Source organism: Anastrepha ludens, chromosome 5 (assembly GCF_028408465.1).
Source record: "Anastrepha ludens isolate Willacy chromosome 5, idAnaLude1.1, whole genome shotgun sequence".
Lineage (NCBI taxonomy): Eukaryota > Metazoa > Arthropoda > Insecta > Diptera > Tephritidae > Anastrepha > Anastrepha ludens.
Window position 1 is genome coordinate 58,466,155 of NC_071501.1, and position 26,686 is coordinate 58,492,840.

General features: G+C 36.9%; 1 protein-coding gene across 7 annotated transcripts in view; it reads right to left on the reverse strand.

Annotated features, from left to right (window-relative positions):
* The window catches only part of LOC128865151 (CUGBP Elav-like family member 1), a 117,073-nt gene that overhangs the window by 84,309 nt on the left and 6,078 nt on the right, over positions 1 to 26,686 (reverse strand). Inside the window, exons 1-2 of one of the 7 annotated variants that reach the window (XM_054105204.1) lie at positions 17,935 to 18,139; positions 3,422 to 4,344 (exon numbers count right to left, since the gene is read on the reverse strand). The exons of 1 other annotated variant lie outside the window; for it this stretch is intronic. In XM_054105204.1, the coding sequence (XP_053961179.1) occupies positions 3,422 to 3,815 (394 nt within the window). In that variant the 5' untranslated portion in view covers positions 3,816 to 4,344; positions 17,935 to 18,139. Of the gene's footprint in view, positions 1 to 3,421; positions 6,446 to 17,564; positions 18,140 to 26,686 lie in introns of those variants that run through there. 5 more of the 7 variants (XM_054105205.1, XM_054105203.1, XM_054105206.1 and 2 more) reach the window with 5 other exon arrangements.

Genomic DNA, 26,686 nt, shown 5'->3' on the forward strand with positions numbered 1-26,686 from the left:
TCACACCAATATTTATATTTAAATGTAAATGCAACATCAGACTGGTGGAAATATTGCACAATGAGCTGTTCAAATTATGTATGTAGGTACAAAGCACTCCATTGTCGCCGCTTGGCTTGTTTAACAGTACTTACATACACACACAAAAACACGCGCATTTAACGAAACATATCGTCATCAGACGTTACCACGTTAAAAGCCATTGTCAATTGCCAGTGAAATTCTGTGTTTTCCCAAATATACCATTGTTTAACTGCTAGAAGTTCATTTGTTCGTATATGCATACAGCCGCTTGTTCACATCCCGCTCGGCATGGTTTTACTGGCCAACGATGCAGTTCTCTTGTTTATCTATTGGGGAGATTGCGGTGGAAATTCACAATTCTCAAAGGATATGTTATGCACTTATGTCGATAAAGAGTTTGTATGAATTGAATTAGAGCTATTGGCCTTGCATTCTTAATTTCATAATTCTTCTCCATAAAAATGCACTCAATCGCAGTACTAGGAGCGCCTCGTTACTGATAACACAAATTGTGTAATTAATTATTAGTATAAATTACACTCCTCTTTGTATTTGGTTCGTTAACAAGTGGTGGAACAAGCAAAACGACCATGTCAACGAAAACTAGAAATTATCATAATTTGGAGCACCATATTTTGATTAAATAAGATATGATAAAACACATTTTTGCAGATTTTGATTGGTTCTTTTAAAAAATGGGCTCGGCTATATCACCAAAGAAGAGATATCGTGGAGGCTAGCATGGTGACCAACTAAAGTCAAAGATATTTGTGATAAAAAACTGAAAATAGTTTTGACGATAAATCAAAGGATAATTTTCGGAGGTATAAAAGTATTACTTACATATTTGTGAGGTAAAAGGTTCATTAGTTGCCTTAGGTAGATGAGTATGCAATTGTCAATGAATATAATAAAACAGCGTCTCACAGTGCGGCCGATTCCCAAAAAGCTGGCCAAAAGTCGAAAATTAAAGTTTCTAGATAGAGTTTTTTTGTCTTTGGTTTGGCTACAGTAATGCCTTGAGTAGTGAAAACCGTTCATAGCAACGTCCTGTACCCTAAGTATCCTCTGTACTTTCAGTCGCAACGTGGCCTTCGTTTGAGCATCGTATTACTGTCGATGAATAGTGAAAGTTGTACACATTTGAAAGATTTTGTAATGGAGTAAATTGAACAAAACCAAATGGAATCATCTTCGGAAAGTTAGTAAAATACGAGAAATCTTTAGTACATATCAATACCTCGACACAAAATTTTTAGCTGCAGCAATACGTAGATACATTTTTTGCAATTTTTTTTATAAAATTTGAGTTTTCAAACTGTATAGTAATACAACGCCGTCATATGCTGCTTTGAAACGTATTAAAGGTTACTCTAAAAAGTAATGGTTACTGAATAAAAAAAGATTCAGCTGCTACCACTTGCTACCTTGTGACCCCGAAAACATACAAATTTACATGCATCTTGATTATGTTCTTGAATATACGCTATTTCACGTGAGGGGGTGGCCAATAGGGGTGGGAGGGGGTGGATTTTCAAAATTTTAAGATCAAATTCGTAATCAGCGACCCCGACAACCCCCGAGTAAGAAATTTTGAATCAATTACTTAATTTTTTGAGTTTTGGCCATCTTTTCGGGAATCGGCCACACTGTGCGTCGTGTAAACAGTGCGTTTCGCAGTCATACCAATTGTTTGTGATTTTCGATTGCATTACCAAATTTTTCGGAGTGTTCCATTTACATTCATACACCTTTTGAGTATTTACACTTTTTTACACGGACAAACTACGAGTATTCCAGTGGTTTATGTGAAGTGGGCGTAACAATTTTTTTACATTTCTTTTATTACATGTATACAATTTAAATAAAACAAATCAAATAACGAGCAGTACAATTTTGGTAACGTAAAGACAATTTCATAGTCTCTTCCTTAAGTTCATCAGATTATGTGTTTTAATTGGGTGGAGTCGTCAGGTTAGGCCTGAGGTGTTGAAGAGTTTGCTAGCTTTCTCACGTACCTTTGAAGCCTGGGGGAGCGGGCTTCTGCTTGTTTTTTAATTGCTTCAGCGACCGTGGAGATCTTGAAGTCACGCTGAATATCCTTATTGCGAATGAACCAAGGAGTAGCAATTGTGAATGTTATTCTTTTTACTAAAAAAAACATCCGTCATGTATAATTAATTTAGCGTATAGTTGATATTTACAAAAAAAGTTGGTTTTTATTTTGAACAATGTGCGCCCGACAAACGATATTTTTACGTCGGCGGTGAGATATGTTAACTAAAAAATGGGCTCGCTGTTTCAGTCAATGGCGAGCATCACCATTCTCAAGCCATATTTACCACTTTTTTGTTTCCCCAAATAGAAAAGGAGTGTTAAATGTCACACCATCAACTCTATATCCGATCTTTTTCCCATTGCCTTCGAAAATTGATTTGATGATGACTATTGGTCGTCTAGAAATTGTAATATGAATTCATTAGATACGCCACGCCCTTAAGGATAAATGTAAAACCAACCAAACAAAGGCAATTCCAGAGTCGAAGCACGAAATCGAAGTGGCCGCTAATGGAATAAGTGCTGAATTTCACTAAAATATACTGAACGAATGTAGTTTTGCGTGAGATTCTTTCATGTTTAATGTCAATATTTACTCTTTCAAATAAAAAAATATCAAAAAAAATAATATATGAATACGTCTTTTATTTATAGCCGAATTGAAATTCTAACGCTGAACGAGCCTGCCCAGCTGCCAAAAGAAACGTTATGCCAAAAAGTTGTCCAACTAGAAAAAACTTCTGCAACTCTATCCGTGAAATTGTTTTCCAAACTCTACCATAAACCCAGCTTGATATGTAATTACATGTCTCACGCCAAGAGCACTGGACTATACTGAGATGAGAGTGTGTTGAAATCCGAAAAAATGAGGCCGAAATACGCATAAAAACTAACAAATGACTATGTACTCGTATATTGTCGGACTCTCCCCTCTTTGGTAATTTATTTATTTATCTGATGCGAGGATTTTCGACGAACTTTGCTTACCAATCGGATAACAATGATTTTGTACTTTCATTTCCGCTGCTTTGCAATACAAAGCAAACTTACTAATCTGAATAAGAAAAAGCAACAACAACGGATTTGTCGATTTGTTTGCACGTAATGTTGTTTTAGTTGCATTTAGGGCATTGCCTCACTTCTCTTCCCCTTTCCCACCAAGAGAGCGGCCTACCACAGTACTCGTATACCTTTAAATTAGTATGTTGGTGTTTTTGTAAATACATATACGTACGTGTACATGCGTGTATTGTAAATATATACAGAGATATTCATTGGCTTGTGTTTATTTTCAATGGTCAATTTTGCTTTTGGTATGTTTGCGAATTGTGCTAATTACCTGGAACTAAATATGGCGCCGGATTTGGCGGCGGCAGCCAATATGTGGACGTTATCGACGGATAGGACTGATGGCCATTTGTGGTGTTGTAACTGTTAGGCGATGAATTGTGCACGCTTGATTTGTGGTGTTGCATTGCTGTTGTCAAAGTTAGAGCACCCCCCATAATGCCGCTGCTGCAAATGTTGCCTCCGCCATCAGTAACATTTCCACTTCCGCTTCCGGTCGTGATGCTGTTATCAATCGCGCCATTTGCCGCCCCACTGATGATGGGAATGCTGCTAGTGCTGGTGTTGTTGATATTAGAACTGCTGTTGGTGTGAGCACTGGTGGCAATGGGGATACCACACTGATTTGCTGGCGTCGGGCTATCCAGACTTTTTCGATTTTTCATTACGAGCTCACGTAAACCAATTTGTGGATGTATTAATTTGTTTTCAAGACCACGCGTTTTTGTCACAATATTGCTTTTGTTGAATTAATTTGCAATTGTTTTTTTTTTTTAAGTTTAGCGCTGTTGCTGGAAAATTAATTTTTTGGTTTACTTTTCGCGCGCTATTTATCGTTTAATATTTTTTTAATTTATTGCAGTACAGTAGAATGCTTATGATTCTCAATTTAGCGTGAGTAAATACATACGTTGTCTTATATAAATATATGTGTACATGCTAACATATCTATATATGCAAACAAGTACAAGTGTGTGAGTGCGTGGAATTATTATTTCACTATGAAATTTGCCCGAAGGTCGCAAATATTCACGATTCGCACGTAGAGACGATTTCTGTGAGCTTCTGTTGATTAAACCAATTATACTCGTTATTATATTTCAATTTCGTGCTATTTAAGTTCATTTCAATATTTGACTAAATAATTTTATTTCACTCTGGATCACATTATAATTTGCTCTTTCAATTGTCGCACTGAAATTTTTTCATATTTAAACAGCTTTTAACTTTCGTTCCGAAGCTAACATTTTTTCACAATTTTCCGCTAAAAAGCGTTCCAATATTTGACTAAATAAGAGTGTTACGGCGAGCCAGTTCCCATTATTACATATATGTATACATACATACACAAATACATACTTCTTCATGTACCTGAAACTGTTGTTGCACATTCACATATACTCGTATTGCTTATGTTTTGTAAATTTTAATACATCTCTTTTGCATAAAAAACAATGTTGCTAAGTCTACAAATTAAATTAAAATTATTACAATAAACAAATACGGCGTTCGGTCTTTCTTTCCCTAATTATAACTGTATGTAAACTTAAATGAAATTAAATCGAGAGGTGCTAAATACCATTGTAAGGCCGATCTTAGCTGAGGGCACCGACATTGCAAACTTGTTTCTAATGATCAAGCACCAGGTGGTAATTGCCGTCATAAGGAATAGTATAACTAACAATTTTATTTTAGTTTTCAGCAGCCAATTAGCAAGTTTTTTTAAGAAACAGCCTTTGCTGTAATATTGGTGCGCGTGCCTAAAGCTGGTTTCGAGTGTGGGCACTACAGAAAGGTGGTCACGCACCTTCCTGCTCGGCTACGGCGGTGGCGCAGGTACATACACACATACTGTGGGCAAAAAGTAAGGTGAATTTATTTGTCAAACTTCGCGGGATTAAAATTTCGCTCTAGTTATTTTTTCCATGAGTTGGCAGCACTGTTAATAACATCTGGGCCAACTTTCATGTGAATGTCATTATCAGTAATATATTTACGCTTGTGTTTACCAAACGACCAAGAGTGCATTTTTCGATTTTTACAATGTCTGATTTGATTGAGCAGAGAAGTGCCATCAAATTTGGTTTGCGGAATGAAATTTCGGCTGCGGAAACATTTAGCATGTTGCAGAAGGCATTTGGTGATTCGACCATGTCGCAGAAAAATTTTTATAAGTGGTACAAAGACTTCAAAGAGGGTCGAGAATGTGTTGATGACCTGGAGCGCTCCGGACGATCATCGACGTCAACAGATGTCCAACACGTCAATAAAGTGAAGGAGTTAGTGCTCAAAAATCGTCGGTTGACTATTAAAGACCTTACTGATATGATCGGAATATCAGAAGGATCTGTGAAAACCATTTTGAAAGACCATTTGGGCCTACGAAAAGTCAAATCTCGCTTGGTACCGAAAACTCTCAATTTCTTGGAAAAAAGTCGTCGCGTTGATGTGTGCGAAACAATGCTTTCAGACTTTCAGGACGAGCTTAAATGCATCATAACGGGAGATGCATAGCGAATATCGTGCTAAAGGCGAGGACAGACCGAAAAGAGCACGTCAAAGTCGTTCAAAAATAAAGGTCATGATGACAGTTTTTTACGATTTTCGTGGTGTGGTGCACTATGAATTCCTTCCACCTGGCCAAACTGTTAATAAGGAATATTATTTGAGCGTTATGCGCCGTTTACGTGAAGCAATTCGTCTAAAAAGACCAGAATTATGGGCCAACAACTCTTGGTTTTTGCATCACGATAATGCACCGTCTCACACTGCACTCGTTCTTCGTGACCATTTCGCCAAAAATTCCACGCATATCGTTCCGCAACCACCGTATTCGTCTGATTTGGTTCCGTGTGACTTCTGGCTATTCCCAAAACTCAAGAGACCACTCCGGGGAACGCGTTTCGAGTCGATTGAGGAGATAAAAGCTGAATCGAAGAAGGTGCTGATGGCTATACCGGAAATGGACTATTTGACATGTTTCGGGGATTGGAAAAATCGTTGGCATAAGTGTATTTCATCGAGAGGGGATTATTTTGAAGGGGATGAAATTGATTTACAAGAATAAATAAAGATTTGTCATTTTACAACCAAATTCCCCTTACCCACAGTATATGGTATTCAGAATATTTGTATAGTGCTAATGAGTCCTTCTGCTGAATTATTTATTAATTATTAAATGCTAATAAACTTCAGCAACGGCGCGATCATGGGTCTTCTTAACCCTTTAAGCATTTCGTATCCATTGTTCGTGATCATTTGTCCGAAAACTGGACCCATGGAGTTCTGTAATCGCAGACGACTGAAATGATTCCGGTTTTTTCATCTCTTTCTAAAATTACAAGAGAAGGCATAAAAGAGAATTCGTGCCGTGAACTGAATTTAATTTTGGAAAATACGTTTAAAACCTATTTTTATGAATATTCTTTGGCATATGCGCATTATTGCGGAAAATACCTACTTTGAGTGCGACATAAGTATATGGTGGGCCATGTAAAATTTGCTTTTTGAATCGGCTATAAAAAAAAAACTAATCAGTATTTTTTCAAACTTTTTTTTTTATTTTAAAGATTGAACATTGTCATTTTTGAATGAAAACTAATATCGTTCAAATGACTGCCACGACTGGCCTTACACTATTCAATTCGATCAACCTAATTTTTAAGCACATTTCCTATTGTTTGGGCTCGAATTTCAAAAATGGCAACTTCGATTTCGTGTTTTAAGGCATCAATCATCTCTGGATGGTTCGCATAGCATTTGTCTTTAACGGCTTCCCACAAAAAATAGTCCAACGGGCTTAAGTCACAGCTCCGAGGCGGAAAATTGATATCGGAATTTCGGCTGATTATTCGGTTTTCAAAAACGGTAGCCAAAAGTTGGAGTGTAACTTTGGCAGTGTGACAAGTTGCACCGTCCTGTTGAAACCAAATGTCGTCCATGTCATCCTATTCAATTTTTGGAAACAACTCGTTGAGCATGTCACGGTAACGCTCGCCATTTACTGTAACCGCGGCTCCTCGCTCATTTTCGAAAAAAAATGGCCCGATGATGCCGCTAGACCAAAAACCGCACCAAACAGTGACTCGTTGTGGATGCATTTGCTTCTCTACAGTAACGTGTGGATTTTCTGAGCCCCAAATTCGACAATTTTGCTTATTGACGTAGCCACCGATGTGAAAATCAGAAAAGAAGAACAAGACTCACCACTTTGGAAATAGGTTTTCAATATTTCCCAATTTTGTTCAAGCGTATAGCGTCCCATTTCGTAAATGTCAAACCTTTAAGTAAATTACGAACACATTTGTCATGTCATTTGTGTTACCATTCTTAAAAAAATAGGTGGTTCAAAAAGCAAACGCTATATGGCCCACCCTGTATTTTCTGGCCAATTCTTGGTACTTTCCTGCCACAATTTATTATGCTTGAACGTGTGCAAATAATATCATAAGTACTATGTGCACTGCTCGGTTTTTATGTCAAAACTTATATTCTGCCTTCACACTTGTTATTTTTTACCAAGAAATTTAAAAATCAAAAGCAAAACTTAACGCGCCAAATTCTAAACTAAAGCGAATGAAAATGTCTTTGTGATAGCAATGGCCGCGCACATCGACTACTGGCTGACTGACTAACAGCCGGTCAATCAGTACCAGTAAACAGAAATAGTTATCAAGCGTACTAGAGACTAAAGAGTAAGAGCTTGCACGAGTATGCATTGCCCAAATGCTTGCCGGCTGCCTGCTTGCCAATAACACTTGCGTTCGGCAATGCCACAATTGATTTAGTAGACTTTCGAACTTGTATCGATGTGCAGCTTTGCCTTACGTCGGAAATAGCAGAATATCCGAGCACGTTAATGTACTCGAAGTGGTATATACTGTGTGTTTTGACCGGTGTATAATAGAAAGCAAGAAGGCATTTTAAGTGGCTGTTCATTTTAGCCAACAATGAACTTTTCAGAATCGCATGCACGGCCATATGTAAACATGCTACTTATATGTAATTGTGTGCTTGCATGTAAATATGTATTGTACATACGGTCAACTGTGTACGCAATTGTACAGCCAACTGTCAGCTGAATTCATATAAAGACACATTATACATATGTTAATGTGTATGTGTATATGTGTGTATATATGCGCATACCCAGTCGAAAGTCTTCTTAAGTTGGTGTAAGTCTTATCGGCACTTTTCATGAAACACTGTTCGCATTTTTATATAAATATCAGTCTTATATATGAAAAGATGAGCTGGCATGCGATTGTTAGTTCCAATTTCGCAAAGGCCCTTGACATGCCATTGACGACGAAATTCTTTTTGGATTTCGGTAAAGTTCAAATGAATATACATAAATACGAACTGGGAGCACACGAGCGAGACTTCTAGCGGGGCATAAAGATATATGCACATATAAGTATACAAATTGTACAGTTGGAACTCGGTAGCCGAATACATTGATAATGCAATTCATCGATTTGGGCAACACTATAAAATTCAGCTTTATATTTTTTCGAACTTTCAAAGACTTTCAGTTCGATGGTAGAGTGAGCAAAATGATATGCTACGGATACGGTCGCCGTAGCCAAATGGGTTGGTGCGTGACTGCCATTTGGAGCTCAGAGAGAATGTAGGTTCGAATCTCGGTGAAACACCAAAATGAAGAAACAGTTTTTTTCTAATGGCGGTCGCCCTTCGGCAGGCAATGGCAAACCTCTGCCATTCGGAGTCGGCATGAAACTGTAGGTCCCTCCATTTGTGGAACAACATCAAGACGCACGCCACAAATAGGAGGAGGAGCTCGGCCAAACACCCAGAAAGGGTGTACGCGCCAATTATATTTATAAATATATAGAGTTCCGCAATCCTAGATTCCGCATGCAAATATTTGAATATTTATATAGTTGTCACCACGTAAAAGGGAAGTAAGAGGAGTAATCGGGAATAATCCTTGCTTACAGCAAACCTATTGAAATAAAAATGTTGAAAAATAAATAAAAAAAACCATCAGCTGAGATATTGAAGAATTGCAGAATTAAAAAAAAATTAATTTATAAAATTTAGCTTTATAACTCACAAAAGAGTTTGCTTCACAATTTTTCTTGTTACTCAATGAATTATATTACAATACTACGATTGGTCACGATTACCGAGTTCGAACTGTACTTTTGTACATACGTTCGTACTTTTTCGTACACGGCACTTCTACTTATGCCTATCCGCCTGTTAATATTTGTCCGGCTTTTAACTCGCTCGACTTTTCGTTCACGCACTTGTTTGTTTATCTGGTTGTTCGTTGTTATTGACTCTATGGGTAAATTGAAATATGGCTGATGTCAGTAAAATGACATTCGCTGTTATTGGTTTTTTGTTGCGTCCGATCGTTTTCTTTTTTGGTTTTCCCTTTTGCTTTGGTTATAGGCAACTGCGCTGTTTTTGCATTGCTATTAATGATAGGGTTCAATTTTTTGATGTGTTGCACAGTCACTGAAACCAATGTAGCTATTTTTAAGTTCGTAAGTGTTTAAGTGACGGCAAGACTTTGAATCTTAGGTGAAGTGCAAATAATTGCCGGAATTTTAATGAGATCTGGGACCAAATTTGTATGTATACGTGCATATATATCGGGTGCTGTTTTAGCTGCATGAGAACTATCGATATCGATAACTATGGTTTCACAGATGATAATGGCAAACTATGTTGACAAGTCATTATGAATCGTTTAACGCCGGAGTAACACTTTCAAATTGTGGAAATTTACTTTGAAACCAAAAAAAAAAGTTGGAGTTCATAGACAGCATTATCAGTCCTTGTTTATTTCGAAATGAAGAAGAAGCTGCCGTTTCGCTGAGCGACATACTGATTGAAATTTGGTTTCCAAAAATTAATCAGCTGGACATTGACGACACAGCTTGTCATACAGGAGGACAATATAGCCAATATTGATGCCATTCATAGCCACGGCGGACATAAAGCAAATAAACAATTGGAGGAGAAACTGCATTACTTTTAACTCACATCTCATCTTGTGAAATTGAGTAAGTCAAATATGAATTCTTTATTTATATCTTTTTAAATCCCAGTATTTCTAGACAAATATTACAAACTTTAAACAACTTTTAACTAATAAGGCGTTTTTTAATAGGTGCGCTTCAACTTTTTTCCGATAGGGAGGACGAACGACGCAATATTTTTTATTTTTCGCTTGTCATTTGTAAACTTCATTAGTATACATTTCATCATGGAACGCTACACACTTGAGCAACGATTGCAAATCGTGCAAATTTTTTATGAAAATAATCGTTCTGTTGCTGCTACTTTAAGAGCATTACGGCCAAAAAATCATCTTCAGTGATGAAGCTCACTTTTGGCTGAATGGCTTTGACAACAAGCAAAATATGCGTTACTGGGCAGAAAGCAATCCACACGTGATTCATGAGGCACCGTTGCATCCCGAAAAAATCACTGTTTGGTGCGGTTTACATGCCGGCGGCGTAATTGGCCCATATTTTTTCGTTGACGAGAACGATCGCCACGTTACTGTGAATGGAAATCGATACCGCGACATGATAAACGATTATTTTTGGCCGCAATTGAATGGTATGGACTTAGACGACATGTGGTTTCAACAGGACGGGGCCACAAGCCACACAGCACACGCTACAATTGATTTGTTGAAGAGTAAGTTCGATGAGCGCATTATTTCCAGAAATCGGTCGAATGGCCGCCGCGCTCGTGTGATTTGACGCCTCTAGACTATTTTCTTTGGGGTTATGTGAAGTCATTGGTCTACAGTAACAAGCCGGCGACGATTTGTGAGCTCAGAGCCAATATTGATATGGGTATGAGATACCCTGCCTTATACTCAGGGTAGTTTTAATTTCAACCCGAAAAAACATAAATGGACTAAAAGAAAATAGAAAAACGCAAAACGCAAAATGTCAGGTAAAATTCATTACAAAAGTTTATACCTTTTTGTAAGAAATTTTGACTTCTGCAAAAAACAATCTGGATTAATGTAAGGAAATGTTAGCATTAAACTTTAGTAAATCTTTTTATCAGCATTCCTGCATGCCATTAAAGTGCTGAAATTGCAAGTGGAGGGGGCGTATTCGGTGCAAGAGTAAGAGTGCAAATTGCTTCGAACGCTTTTTTTCCGAGAAGCGCATACCAAAATGAGGTTTATAACTCAATATTTCATTTCAACAAGTCCATGTATGCACATGTGTATGAGCGCTCCCGTAAACAAATTTTATGAGTGCCTGTTTACTGCTCACACCCATACCTGCTTGCTTGTCTTCATGTTTTTGTACTTGCCTTATTTTTAGTTAATGGGGGGTGGTAAATTATTTTTATGTACTGCTGACGTGTCTCTTTTAGTTATTCAGCATTGACAAAATATTACAAATTTTATTATACCCGCGCACCAGTGCTCAAGGGTATTATAATTTCGTTCGCATAGTAGCATAAAGAAATTGAGATATAGGCAATAGGCATAATCATAGTGGCGCGTTAATTTGGGACTAAATATTTGGAACTGGACTTATTTTCTTTTCTTTACATTTTCTTTACTACTTAGGTTTAGTAAATGTAAGTTGATATATTGTATTTAATCATATTCACATTGAAATCTTTATGTTTTTTTTCCTGTTAACTTTGAAAATTAATAACGGTAAAAGAATTCACTATAACAACAGCGCCGCACATGCAAAGTTTTGTTTATTTTTTTTTTTTGTTTACAAAATTTTTGCTTACAAAAATATAGTTAATACTACAGGAAAAGCCTTATAACTTAAGGACTCACATTTTGTACAAAGTTTGAAAGAATTAAAAGTAAGTTTATTGAAATTTCAAACTTTTTAATTAGAATGCTCAGAAAAATTTCAAGTGCACAGTTCTATATTCCATTTAATTTTGTTGTCTTTGTCTTCTCGCAAAGTGCAAGTTTCAAGTGGCCCAAAATACGTGTTGATTTTTGATAATTTTTTTCTTTGCCGATTGTTTGTTGGATTAGGGTGTCTGAACAATACTTCATTGTTTATTCCATTAAAAAGCAATATCAATATCTTGATGTCTCAAGGCAATATCTAGCCTAAATACAACTTTAGTACCAGCTTGTAGTTTAAATTGAAACTCGGTTCTACGCTAAAAACCAGACACTAATTCGACTATGATTAAAATAAACTATGATTTTTCTTAAACTGTTGCTTAACAAATATAGAAACGGATTATTTTCGACGATGAATGATGAGAAGCATCGATTTAACCTTGCCTGTCCGTCCGTCCATCAATATTTCAATGAAACTTGGTACACATCTTACTCTTTGTCGCAGGTAGTTTGGTATTGGCGTATTATACACTCACTGACGTTTGTCTATGGTATCCTTGCCTGCCAAGATCTCCTGGAGCAGAAACCCTAAATATTCCCTAAAAGGTCTTGTGCTTCCACTTACCGTTGCATGTTACAATTTTTAAATCAAATTATTTAAACTATGCAACTATTACAAGGCCTCATAATAAAATTAATACAATTTTTATTAGTTTCGATCTTGATTTCGCACTTCCTAGATCTCTATTTTTATCTGAGCTAGAATCAAATTATGTGTAAGCCTTATCTGCTAAAGATATCTATATTATATTTAACACGTTCGCGGACACTAAAAATTTCAGGGAGTTGCAAGAACAGACAGGCAAATATTTTTGAAACTAGTTGTAATATCCAAAATCTGATAATACATATAAAGGGTTTTTCAATTGGCGCGGGTCGATTTTGGTGCCCTGTGGCAGCCATTTTGTTTTGGTGACATGTGTCAAATCTTTTGTTTATTATTCAGTTGTTTATGCCAAATCATCATGGCAAGTTACACGATCGAACAGCACGTTCAAATGATACAACTTTATTATCAATATGAGTGTTCATTAACCCAATTTCCAATTTCTTATGGCCCATATTGAACCATATGGACCTAGACGACATGTGGTTCCAGCAGGACGGCGCTACATGCCACACAGCAAACGCCATTTTATTCCATTTCAACATCTACCCGCCCTTATTGAAAAACCCTTTATTATAAGAGTAGTCAGAACGTCGTATATTAAGGGTTATATGAAAGTACTTAATGAATCAATTGGTCATTACTTTGAAATGTATATTAATATCAAAAACTTAAAGTTACATGACATAAAATGAACAAAACTTGCCTTTAAAATTTGAATGCTTTAGCATTCACGTCATTTTGCATCACTATAAAAATGAATGCTATAGCATTCACGTCCGCGAACGTCTTAAGTCATTTTGTACCCCTAGTCTGCAAGATTTGTAATCATAGACTTAATAAATGAAATTAAATGGGCGAATTAGTTCAATATCCTCGCTCGCCTTCCATATAACGGTAATTTCCTAAAAAACTAAAAAAAGCAAAATCTCTATTATAAATGAAGAAAAATTACCAAAATTCGTTAGAAATAATGAGCCAAAGTAGAACTTGTTACACCTATTGCTCTCCAGGTCAAATCCACCCGAGATATTACATTACTGAGACCGGATAAAACCACTTTTTATATGTTAAACTAAATTTACGTCCATCCGCCGGATCTTACAAGCTACAGCACCAGTTTTTTGATTCGAAGAATTAGTAACCATCCCTAATTAAATTTTACTGAAATATGCGCAGGTATATAAAGTTCGTTCCGGACCGAATTCAGCCTTCATTACTTGTTTTATCTGCCAATTTGTATTTTTTGTCAAACCCTACCTTAGTACTTATATACAGCTGTATGTACTGTCTAATTGACAAGTGACAAAAAACACAGCATTTTTTACTAATTACTTAAAAAACATTTACTCTATTCGAGCAAAATTTAATGCAATTCAATATCCGACGTTTTCAAAGCCAAACAAACAGTAAGGCATAGTCTACCGAATATACTTAAATATTATATGTATGCATGTATGCGCATTAGGGGTGCCCAAATTTTTTATACTTTTCGGCATATAACTCGCGGAAATTTCTTGGTTTCCTTACTATTCAAAACGTAAAATTCGGGATTTAAGTCCAATCAGTTAAGGTTTAATTGGCTCCAAGTGGGCTTAAAATTGAGCCGCGCTTTGTGGAGAACAAAACTTTAGCTATAAGTAGTTATATATTCTTTCCTGTATGTATTTGCTTTTGAACACATCTAATATACCACATGCATATGTACATGTGTTTGTGAGAGTAATATTTAAATTTGAAGATTTTCGAAGTCTCCGATGCAAATTGAAATACGTATTATATTTTCGAGTTTTATCCTACAAATGGTTGTATTGAAATTTTGATAATATGTATAAGTACACGAGTATGTACCTTCGCGGGTTTTTTAAGAATTCATTACAAATGAGAACCAGAAACCAAAAATGGGTTTCTTTAATATTTGTAGCTGCGACTACTTTCATTAAACAAGTTTAAGTTTACTAGAAAAGGAAAAGGATGGGATAGCGCGTGACTACCATTCGCATAGGTCCGAAACTCAAGGCAAGAAACACCAATTGATTGAAAAAGCTTTTTCTAATAGCGGTCGTTGCTCGGTAATGGCAAACCTGCGAGGGTGTTTCTGCCATGAAAAAGCCCCTAATAAAAAAATGTATGCCGTTAGGAGTCGGCGTAAAGCTGTAGGTGCCTCCATTCGTGGAAAACACCAACACAGCACAATTGGGAGAGGCGCTTGGCCAAGCACCCAATAAAGAGCAGGCATTAAGAATATACATATATATGTATATTATTAAGATACGATTTTTAAAGGTTTATGTAAAATATATAGAATCGATCAAGAATAATGTTATGTTCTTATTGCTATGCCTTTAGTATTCGCCTCTCATAGCCCTCCTCAGTAGAAAGAGGATTTTCTTTTCTTTTGTCGATGCCGATGAAGCCAACCAAAATGGATGCAAACTGTTGGCAATCAGAAAACTTGAGGTAATCCCTAAAATGGCAAAATATTTGTATCGCACTTAAATTTGACTCAAAAGCACAAACATCAAAAATGAAAATAATGTGCAACTTACGGCGTAATTTTTTACGCTCGCGCTATTGAGTCCAAACGTGTTATAATTTTGTCCAAATAATGTAACAAGGCAAGGGAGTTGAGAAAGATATAGATATATACTCGTATATGTATATACATCAAAATGATCACATTGATTACGAAGACTCGAGGAAGAATTTATATGTGACCTGGTCTATGAAAAGGTACCTTACGTGTCAAAAAATCATTTTTCACTTTTTTGTTGATTCGAATAGTGTGTGAAAGGCTCTTTAAAATGGTGAAAACCAGAAAGTCATAATTTGTTTAAAAGTTTGTTAAAAGTAAAAAAAAGAAAAGTACAAATACGAAAAAGACTGATTTTTTTGTCATGATACAAATTAGAATAACGAAGACAATAATTTGTGCAAATTAAAAACTGGACCATTCCTGGACAGTCTGAGGTGTAATGAATACGATACTGAAGTCTGTTTTCAAAAAATTTTTGTCACCGGGTCTTATAAGTTTTTTTTTGGCATGGATGTCGGTACAAAAGCTAACTTATTTTTTAAAACGATTTCTGCGATTTGCATTAACTTTTTCTTATTTATTTATATATAAAAAAATGTTTTTCACTGCTTCTGTGATGTTATTGATACTGTGATCTATGCTGAAGAAAATAAGCCAAACCGGATTGATAGTTAGTAACCACGGCCACGCAACGTTAATCTTCAAAAAAAAAAAAAAACAAAGTGATATCTCTGTTATAAATGAAGCAAAATTACTCAAATTTGAAGAATCTAAAACACAAAATGCGACCAACGTCTACTTGTGAGTAAATGCGCCTATAAAAACTTAATAAAGCAGGGTAAACATTATTGAGATCATTTTTATTCGACCACTTTTTATATTCTAAGACTAAATTTCAATCCATCAGTCTGATTTTTCAAACTTAACTTGCATTGTCTATGAGATTTTGGATTCCAAAAAAACAGTCATCCCTAAAAAACAGTACTTACAGTTTGTTGAGGACCGAATTCAGCACTTTCTTACTTGTTTTTTTAACTATTATTTCATTGTTTTTTTTCTATTATTGGTAAAGATGATCCATAAACTTTTAGGGGCATATAATTCTAAAATTGAAATGCTGACCTTTAAAGATAATGTGAAGAAACATAGTACATAGAGAGATTTGCATGTCAGCACAAAAATATTTTGCGACACATATGAATATTGTAAATATGTACCTACATATGCGCATATGCATAGTAAACAGTAATGCACGAATGCATAAGTGTATGCAAGAAAACGCAACTCTGTAATGCAACATTCGATGCCGAGAAAAATTCAAGGTGAGCGAAAACTTAATAAACTGAGAAAACAATGGCGCTGTATATTTCCCTAAAGTCTCAGTTTTTCCTAACAATTGTTTGTATACAAACATATATGAAATTATATACATACGTAGATATATACATACATAGATATGTGCCTAAGGAAATAAGCTCCATACATATCGATGTGCAAGCATAACAAATACAACAATTCCTAGCATCATTTTACTTGGCTCATTTTCCAAAGTTTGCCTGCCGCGAAATGTGAAGCGGCGGCCTGTTTTCAACAAGTTGCCAGACTTAATAAAATAAACCTTTTTTTATTCAATAAATCAAATTTTCGCTTTGTCGACAATTTCATTTGAAACCACATTTAGGTTTATTCTCCAACCAAACACGGAGCAAAAAATAAAATAAGGCAAAGTCAAACCGCATGAGTAGCTGCTTTATATGTACGAGTATGCATAGATGTGCGTATGTACACACGTATATGTGCGCACGTATGAATTTCCACGTAGTTTATCACACCACTCTCGTCTAGTATTTACAACCAACCGTACGCCAGAGTGAAGAGCGAAAATCACTTAGTGTCACTAGAATAATGACAAATATTTAATGAGCTCGTTACGTGCGTGCAACTTGGTACATACGAATGTACGAGTATATAAAATGTAGGTATAGATGTATGTATATGTACATAGATATATGCATGGTATGTGCATAAATGTGTTTGCGCAGTAAGCAAAGGCAGCGTTGAAATGCCACAAAGCACAAAGTAAGACGCTTCTAAAATACACAAACTCTTGCCACGATACACTATTTAACACAAGCACTGGCACATGCAGAACACTCTTTCACATGTATGTACATATGTAAATAAGCATTTAATCACATTTAAGTACTGTTGTACGCACACAAGTTTGAGTATACGCAAGCATAAGAATAAGTTTTGTATATTTGAATTTAAAATTATTTTAACTCTTAATCCCGTACTATATGTTTTTCATTTTGATTTGCCGTTGCCGCGTTTTGCTTTGAGCGTTTGTACTTGTAAATTATTTTGGCAAATACGTACGATACCTGAGAGCACTAAAGTATCGGCGCTGGGCGAGTTGTAAAGTAGTTATTATCAGCAGCACTCTTAAACGTTATAAACTATTCCGCCATTCTGATTGCGCGCTTAAAGCTCTAGCGTCTAGCGTTGAATTGTGAGCAACAGGTAATATACGATAACTAACAGATACTCGCAAATTTCGTATTGTATCTAATGGATATGACACATTTTTTAGCACCGCCATAAATACACCTTCGGTTGTACATATGTATATACAATACATATGCACATACTTATGTACATATAAGTTAGCACGTACGTACTATATACATATGTATGTATGTATGTACTAAGTACTCGTCCGGTATGTTTTCATAAATACAATACAATATTTACTGCACAATGTAGTTTCACTACTGCGACGGTTTTCGGTTGCTGGTACTGGTACTGGTGCCGGTGCCGGTGTCGGTGCGAGTCGTATTATTGCCGTTGACGTTGTTGACGTTAGTGGTGGCAGCGGAGAAATGCCGGTGATTTCGTTCCTGCTGAAGCACTTGGCTTGCCTCGCTTTAAACGCTGGCGAATGACAAACTGGCGTGACGTTTTGCAGGCCTAGCCCATGCCAGCTAAACCTACGTACATATGTGTGTACATACATGCGCCTATGCATATAAACATCAGCTCATCCATCCATACATCGTTCGAATACGAATTACTCGCGTATTGTCTCGCCAAACATATTGCTTGCTGCTTGTCGTTCGCTTTTATTATATAAAATAAATGTAAATGATCACTATTTTCCAAACGCTTTTTGTTTCTGATGGGTTTAGTATTCTATAACTTCTTTCGAAATGTTATTGTAGTCACTGGTATCGCCAAAGGGCCATTTTTCTGAAAAGTGATCTACGAGTTTTTATTTGAAAACACGAAACCCATCTTTAAGGGGGAATTTGGGTTTTTCCAGCAACATTTTTCGACCAGGAAAGTAAAAATGGGACTGAAAAAATTGGGAAACTTCAGAGGAATAACCGATTACTTATGATTCTAGTAATTAATAATATTAATGGCACGAGCTGGATATGGAAGATAAAATTAATTTCTTGATTTTTCTAACCTTCAAAACATTCCTAAAAAGTTGATTTTGAATCGTCTTCAGCTTCTCCGAATTTTGCTTAATGCTTTAAGCCCGCAAATGCTTTTTGCGAAGTGCTAGCTTGAGTTTTGGGAACAGCCTTCTCGTGATGAAGAAACCACGAGTTGTTTTTCCACAGTCCGGCCCTCGTGACGGTTGAGGGAGATCTAAACCTCTTCAGTATGCTCACATCAAAAAAATTCTTTATTTACTCTTTGGGCAGCCGGAAAAAACTCGGAGTGGGCCACATAATGGTAATGAGAGAAAACAGCTGAGAAAACCTTGAATTCGGATAGAATTTCCAGTGGGTTGTTGAGTTCGGTTGGCTTATTGAGACTCTTCTGAGAAGCATTATTCTGATACCACAGTGTAATGTGGTAATGTACTAGTATTGTAATATTCTCAAAGCCATTCAAATTTTGAATTTACTGTTGCCATCGATTAGCGTTTTCTTTTCTTGTATTAATTTTATTCAGCCCTTCCCTAGGGCTTTTTAAGGTTTTTCGGGTTTTTATCTCTCTACATCGATAATGACTCCATCGATAATATTTTGGCCAAATACCAAATATCTTCGAGGCTAAAACACGATATGTGTCGCTTTCGGCACAAGCCGCGCATTAACTGGTATCATACCCATCACGCATAACGCTATAACCCAATCGAGGCGGGACAGAAAAAACCGCCGCCGCTATCTCTCATACCTATAGTCAAAAGAGACGAGGAATAAATCATAATCCTAAACGAGAAATGAATCAACAACCACTTTTGTGCATACAAACAACATTTTTTTGCGCTACTCAGGTGCATACTGTATTTTTCTCTAGTCTTTAGAGCCAAGTTGCTAAATAGGTTAGTGGAAGTATTTCTAAAATTTCCAGAAATTTACGCTTAAATGTTCTGGGACAAGGATGGGAAGATATTACATGTAGATTCACTTTCACAATTTTCTATATACTCGTAACAGAAACAGTTTCAAAACTAAAGAATCACCGCCTTTTACCAAACTTGTAGATACCTAATTCAATTTTCTTGGTAAATGCTGATAGATTCTATAATGTTTTTCAAAACCATTATTTGCTTTTTACTATTGTAATTTTGCGACAATGAATGATTTAAATAGTTTCTCTGTCGGACTGGGATTCGCGTTTGGGCGGGGTTCATATAATAGATTGTTTTGATACTTGTGTCTGGTATACCAATTGTCGCTATTCTTGTAGTTTTCTCATAATTCTGTTCAGGTACATACTGTGTATATGGATTTCTTCAAGTCTTTTGATAAAGTCCACCATTCACTATTGGTGTATAAACCTGCTAATTTAGGCCTTCACTCCACTTTTGGATGAAATCCTATCTATAACCTTGTAGCTGTAAGTCGTAGTAGATAACGTTCCCTCGCGTTTCTTTCTTGCCTCAACTCTCGTACCTCAGAGTAGCTTTTTAGGCACATGCACATAGTTTTTATTTTCATTTTAATATTATATTTGCTTTGAGAAGTATATCGTGTGATGTAATTGAAGTCAGGTGAGTTCAGAACTGCATAAATTTATACCCAAAGTAATAGCTAAACAAATACTTAATTTACAATGGCGATGGTCACGTGAGCGATTTTGGCTGTAAAAAATCACTTGTCGCTATTTTATATGTATGAGTACATACACACATACATACATATAGTGTATGGAAACATCTGACACTATTTTCCGTAATTATTTCTAAGTACACATCTAAATAGAGCACAGTTTTCCTTACACCATTCGCATATGTTGGCGAAAGAGTGTCATAATCTATGAAATCAAATGTTGAAAAAAAACTGGATTGAAGTTTGGAATTTACTCTTGCTATCGTTTGCGTTTTCCTTTCTCCAGTTAATGTTGCATTTATTATGCCCTGTATCACTTTTTCGGGTTCTTATCTTAGTACATTCAAAGTGTTGTGAATTATTTTTTCAAAATATTGCACTCAAACCGGGCTAAAGGGCAGATGCAAATATACTCGTGACATGTAGAAAAAGTTACTGTTTCTGAACAGGTACGGGACCATTCGCGTAAATGTATATTTTATCTAGTTTTCACAAAAGAGCCACCAAGTTGTGATCTTATTTAAAAATGATCGGATTTATAGAAGGTGGAGCAAAATTAATCATCCTATCAGAAAATGTATAACTTTTGCGAATGAGGTCGTATGTGAATCATATTTGACACCTGTTACCAGACAGCTACAGTATACGCACAGGCAAACAATGCAGCGCGTAAAGGTCGAAATAAAGATACAAAATCATTGGTTTTTTAATAGAAAATGTATTTAAAAATAAAATTGGATGATTAACTTTGCGCCATCTGTTATTCACCAATATTTTCACGCTGTTGCATTTTTGTTTATCGAGTATGGTGAGTAGAGAACTGGCCTCAATAACTGAGCTTTTCACTCAGGGCGGCCAGTCGTGCATTCGAGTATGTATGAATTTAAGTAAGCATGTCAATAGTAATAAGTAAATTGCATGCACTCAGTGATGTGCAAAAACATTTGTTGAAATAGAAGTTTTTATGGATGCGGTGCGATATAGCTAAAGGTTAGTTGATTTGACCTTTAATGTTTGTATATAGGAGAGGACAAACGCAGTACGGAAGTAAAGTGAAGTGATATTAATTGTGTTGAGATGGCAACTCTTAAATAGTCAACGTGTATTCTAGTTATTATAAATTCTTTTTTGTTAAGCTTTTCTTATTTACCTATATATGCACAATATTGAATAAACGTTTTACTTACTCCGCTTTTATATCTTGAAGAAGAAAGACGCATTTAAACAGGTTATGGGCCCAGGGCCTTTCGATTTTGCGCTTTTGAAGAAAAAAAATTTTTGTGAGGTAAGGACTCAAGATGAGTGTACCTAGTCTTCAAATCGACAAATTAGATGACAGAAACTATGATTCCTGGGAAGTGCAGATGAGGAGTGTGCTCATCCATGGAGGCTACTGGAAGATGGTGTCTGGGAAGTTGACCCATGAGAATGCAGAGGACAAATTGAAGTTTGAAGCCGACGATGAAAAAGCGCTAGCAACAATTTTTTTATGTGTTAAGTCGCCGCAATTGGCACATGTAAAGAAGTGCAAATCTTCTAGAGATGCGTGGGTGAAACTGCAGGAGGTGCATCATCCGAAAGGGCCGTTGCAAAAGGTTTCGCTTTACAAGAGACTGCTGAATTTGACCATGGCGCAAGATGGCAATGTGGTGCAACATATTAATGATTTCACAGAAATTTCAGAAAAGCTGGCTGAAACGGGTATAGAAATTCAGGAGGAGTTGCTTTCCATTATGCTTTTATCCAGTTTGCCCAAAGAATTCGAGAACTTCGTGGTGGCTATTGAAACAAGGGACTCCCTACCCAATTTCACCATTTTGAAGCAGAAAGTTCTGGAAGAAGGCAAAAGGAGAAATGAGAACAACGAGAGCGAAGTAGCAACAGGTGAGCATGCGTTTACAGCGAAAAACGTGAAAAAGAAAAAGTTCGGCAACAACTTCAAAAAGGAGCGAAAAGAATTCAAAGGAAATTGCTTCGTTTGTGGTGAGAAGGGGCATTATGCAAATCAGTGTGAGAAGAAACAGAACAGTAAGAACAAAGGACTAGCGATGCTGAGTGCTGCTGAAGTCAAAAGTTGGAAAGAGACAGCATGGTATATCGACAGTGGCGCGACATCACATATGTGTAACGACCGCCGCATGTTCACGCGTTTGGATAAACACGACGAGCAGATTGCACTTGCTGGAGACAACTATATAAAAGCAATAGGCAAAGGAGATATTGTGATTCCTCGTGGAATCGAAATGAAAGATGTGTTGTATTCACCAGAACTGCAAGCAAATTTTATTTCTGTAAGCAAAGCTGTAGAGAAAGGGTATACAGTGATATTCGACTCGAGCAAAGCCACAATAAACGACAGATCAGGCGAAGTACTTTTACAAGCCGATAGAAAAGAGAGCCTTTTTGTGTTAAGAAATAGCGCAGAAAAAGCATTTGCAGCATGCAATAGTGACACAGCATGGCATAACCGAATGGGACACCTAAACTTCAAAAGTTTGCGGGAGCTAAGTCGTCGAAATATAGTGCGCGATATGCAAGTAAACAGTCGTGGCGATACAGGAAAGTGCAGAACTTGCATGCTAAGCAAAATTCATGTACTACCGTTTCCTGATGAGTCTAGTACAAAAACAAAGGATTTGCTACAACTTGTACACTCAGATGTGTGTGGACCCTTCCGAACTAATTCAGTAGGTGGCTCAAAATATTTCGTTACCTTCATTGATGACTTATCACGACGTATTTTTGTGTACTTCATGAAAGCAAAGAATGAAGTTTTTAAATATTTCAAGATATTTAAAGCACAAGTGGAACTTCAAACTGGACATAAAATCAAGGCGATCAGGTCTGACAACGGTCGCGAGTACGTCAATGCAGAATTCGACGCATATCTTCAAACATACGGTATAACAAGGCAGTTGACAGTGGCATATACTCCGCAGCAAAATGGAGTGGCGGAACGCGCAAATCGCACACTGGTCGAGATGGCGCGATCGATGATGGTGCATGCTGGTGTTATTCAATGTTTGTGGGCTGAAGCTATAAATACGGCAGCATATATCAGGAATAGATGCACATCAAATAAGCTGGGAGACAAAACTCCGTACGAAGTGTGGTGGAACAAAAAGCCCACTGTAAAGCACTTTCGCACGTTTGGTTCTATTGCAGTTGCATTAGACAAGTCACATAAGAAGTCCAAATTCGAGGCCAAAGGTAGGCAGTACATTATGGTTGGTTACTCAACAACAGCAAAAGCTTATCGCTTATATGATAAAAAGAGTCATAAAGTTATTGAGCACCGAGACGTTTTGTTTGACGAAACTGCTTTTAATAAATGTTTTGATGGCGACAACCCTGAAGAAGGGGTAGATTTAGTGCTACTCAATTGGGAGAAAGAGATAGACACTTTGCAGCAAAGTAAGCATGAAGATGCTTATGATACACCAAACAGTGACATCGATAGCGATTCAAGCGCGCATCAGATGAGCGAAGAGCAAGCAGAGAGGGAAGTGAAAATCGAACAAGGCAGACCCAAACTTCCGCGCACGTGCAAGGTAAGCAGACCGAAAGATCAATTCAACGAATTATACAGCATGGTAGGAGAAGGGGTACCGCAAACCATTGAAGAAGCGCTAACTTCTAAAAATAGTAGAAAATGGGAAAAAGCAATGGAAGACGAATATTTCGCCCTTAAGAAAAACAATACCTGGTCAGTGACAGATTTGCCAGCTGATGGCACAGCCATTCCATGCAAATGGGTGTTTGCATTAAAGAAAGACGAACACGGCAAGATTGTGCGCTACAAAGCACGTCTTGTGGCGAAAGGTTGTAATCAGCGTTATGGAATTGATTACAAAGAAGTATTCTCACCGGTTGCAAGATATTCTACTATTCGACTTATGTTGGCATTAGCAGTGCAACATGAAATGCATCTTCATCAAATAGATGTGAATTCAGCATATTTAAACAGTGAGCTTCAAGACACGATCTACATGCAGCAACCGCAACATTTCGTCGAGGGCGAGTCATCGCAGAAAGTTTTGAAACTCCATAAGGCCATATATGGGTTAAAGCAAAGTGGCAAAGAGTGGAATAGCAAGCTTGATGGTGTGTTAACGCGCATTGGTTTTACTGCATGCGAAAATGAGCCCTGCTTATACAAGGCAAATTTCAACGAGCAGCTTACGTTGGTGCTGGTGTATGTTGATGACCTGATCATAGGATGCAGAGACAAGGCAGTGGTGATTAAAATAAAACTACAACTGGCAGAACTATTCGAGGTAAGCGATAAAGGTATGTTACAAAACTTTTTGGGAATTGAGTTTAGTCGCGATGGAGAAACAGGCGAGATGACTATTTGTCAAGCACAGTACATACGTGAAATGTTGTCACAGTATGGTATGAAAAATTGTAAAGCTGTATCGGTTCCATTAGAGAAGGGATATCAAGTCGATTGTGCAGATGATTGCGAGAAGGCAAATCAAACGGATTATCAGCCCCTTATTGGTGCTCTTATGTATCTGGCCATTACAACGCGTCCTGATATACTGCATTCAGTGTCAAAAATGGCGCAGCGTAATTGTAACCCTCATGTAGAGCATTTTTGCAAACTGAAACATATTCTTAAGTATTTGGCTGGCACTGTAGAAATGAAAATGAAATTCCGTGCAGGCGAGCAGTCCATAAAAGGGTTTGTGGATGCTGACTGGGGAGGTGATGTGTTGGACCGGAAGTCGTATACTGGGTTCATGTTTTTCTACGGCGATTGTCCAATATCTTGGGAGTCGAGAAAGCAACATACGGTTGCACTCAGCAGCACAGAGGCAGAATATATGGCTGCATCAGATGCAACAAAAGAGGCTATATATATGAGGCGATTGTTGGTTGAACTTGGAATTGGTCAAAACGAGCCTGTAGAGCTGTATATCGATAACCAAGGCGCTATGAAATTGGCGCAAAATCCTGTTTATCATAAACGTAGCAAACATATTGACATCAAATTCCATCACATTCGCGAAGCCGTACAGAGGAAGGAAGTTGAGCTGAGATATTGTCCTACAGACGAAATGCTGGCTGATATTTTAACGAAGAATTTAGCCAGGAACAAACATTATAATTTCATGAAATTAATGAATTTTGAATAATTTTTGTAAAACAGTATCCACGTTGAGGAGGAGTGTTGAGATGGCAACTCTTAAATAGTCAACGTGTATTCTAGTTATTATAAATTCTTTTTTGTTAAGCTTTTCTTATTTACCTATATATGCACAATATTGAATAAACGTTTTACTTACTCCGCTTTTATATCTTGAAGAAGAAAGACGCATTTAAACAAATTGAAGCGAAGTAAACAAATAATCGCTGGTCTTGCTTGGGTTTCCCATATGGAAAGCTTGTGTAAAATTCATATTATATTATAGTATCTCTGACAGGGTACCACAAAGAAACACCACAGTCAGTCCTAAATTATTTGCACTCAAATATACCGTTGTTATATTTATCAAATAATCTGTTTGCATATTTTTTGATTAATAAATGAAGTGAAAACAAGAATTGTGTGTATGTACCTACTGACATACATGTACATACTCATATTCTCCCATAAGGCCCGTATTTCAAGTATACTTGTACATGTTCAAAATTTATTTACGCCCACAAATATTCCTTTGATTACAATGCAAAAGGCAGCTACGGCTGAGATTCAAAACAAAGGCTCCTAAATTGAAAATTTCCAAGTATAGCTACATATGTAGATATCCCAGCTCCTGCCAAATTTTGATGAATCCGAAAAATCAATTTAAAAATAGCCATACTGGGTAGACCGACTGAAACTTGCATACAAATATTTCGAGCACATCGGGCACCAGTCACAATAGCGTTAGTTTTGACTTAACCGAATTTATTAGGGATACGGAGAATTTAGAAAGGGAGCCAAACACACAATCAGCTAACATTCATAAGAACATACATACATGCTTATGAATGATCCCTGCTGGGAAAAGCTGAACTATTCCAATAAATTTCTATGCGTGCGAAATTCGAATTGGCCCACTAATGACCAGAGCAACAGCATTGTGGCAGCGTCGAAAAAAATATTTATTATAATCTTGTCCTTATATATAGTAATAGCAAATCTTTATGTACTGAGTTTACTTTCAATTATTTTACATACAAGCCCTTCGGCTTCTTCCTTTTTGGGGTTAGGTTACATCGACCGAAATATAATATGTTTGCGCACATGAGAAAGCCATGAAAAAGCTCCACATAAAAAACATTTGCAGTTCGGAGACGGCTTAAAACTGTAGGCCTCTCCATATGAAAACCATATGAAAACGCACACCACAAATAGGAGGAGGAGTTCGACCAAACACCTAACAGAAGTGTACGCGCCAATTGACATACATATTTATTTATTATCTATTCTGAAATTAGTGGAATTT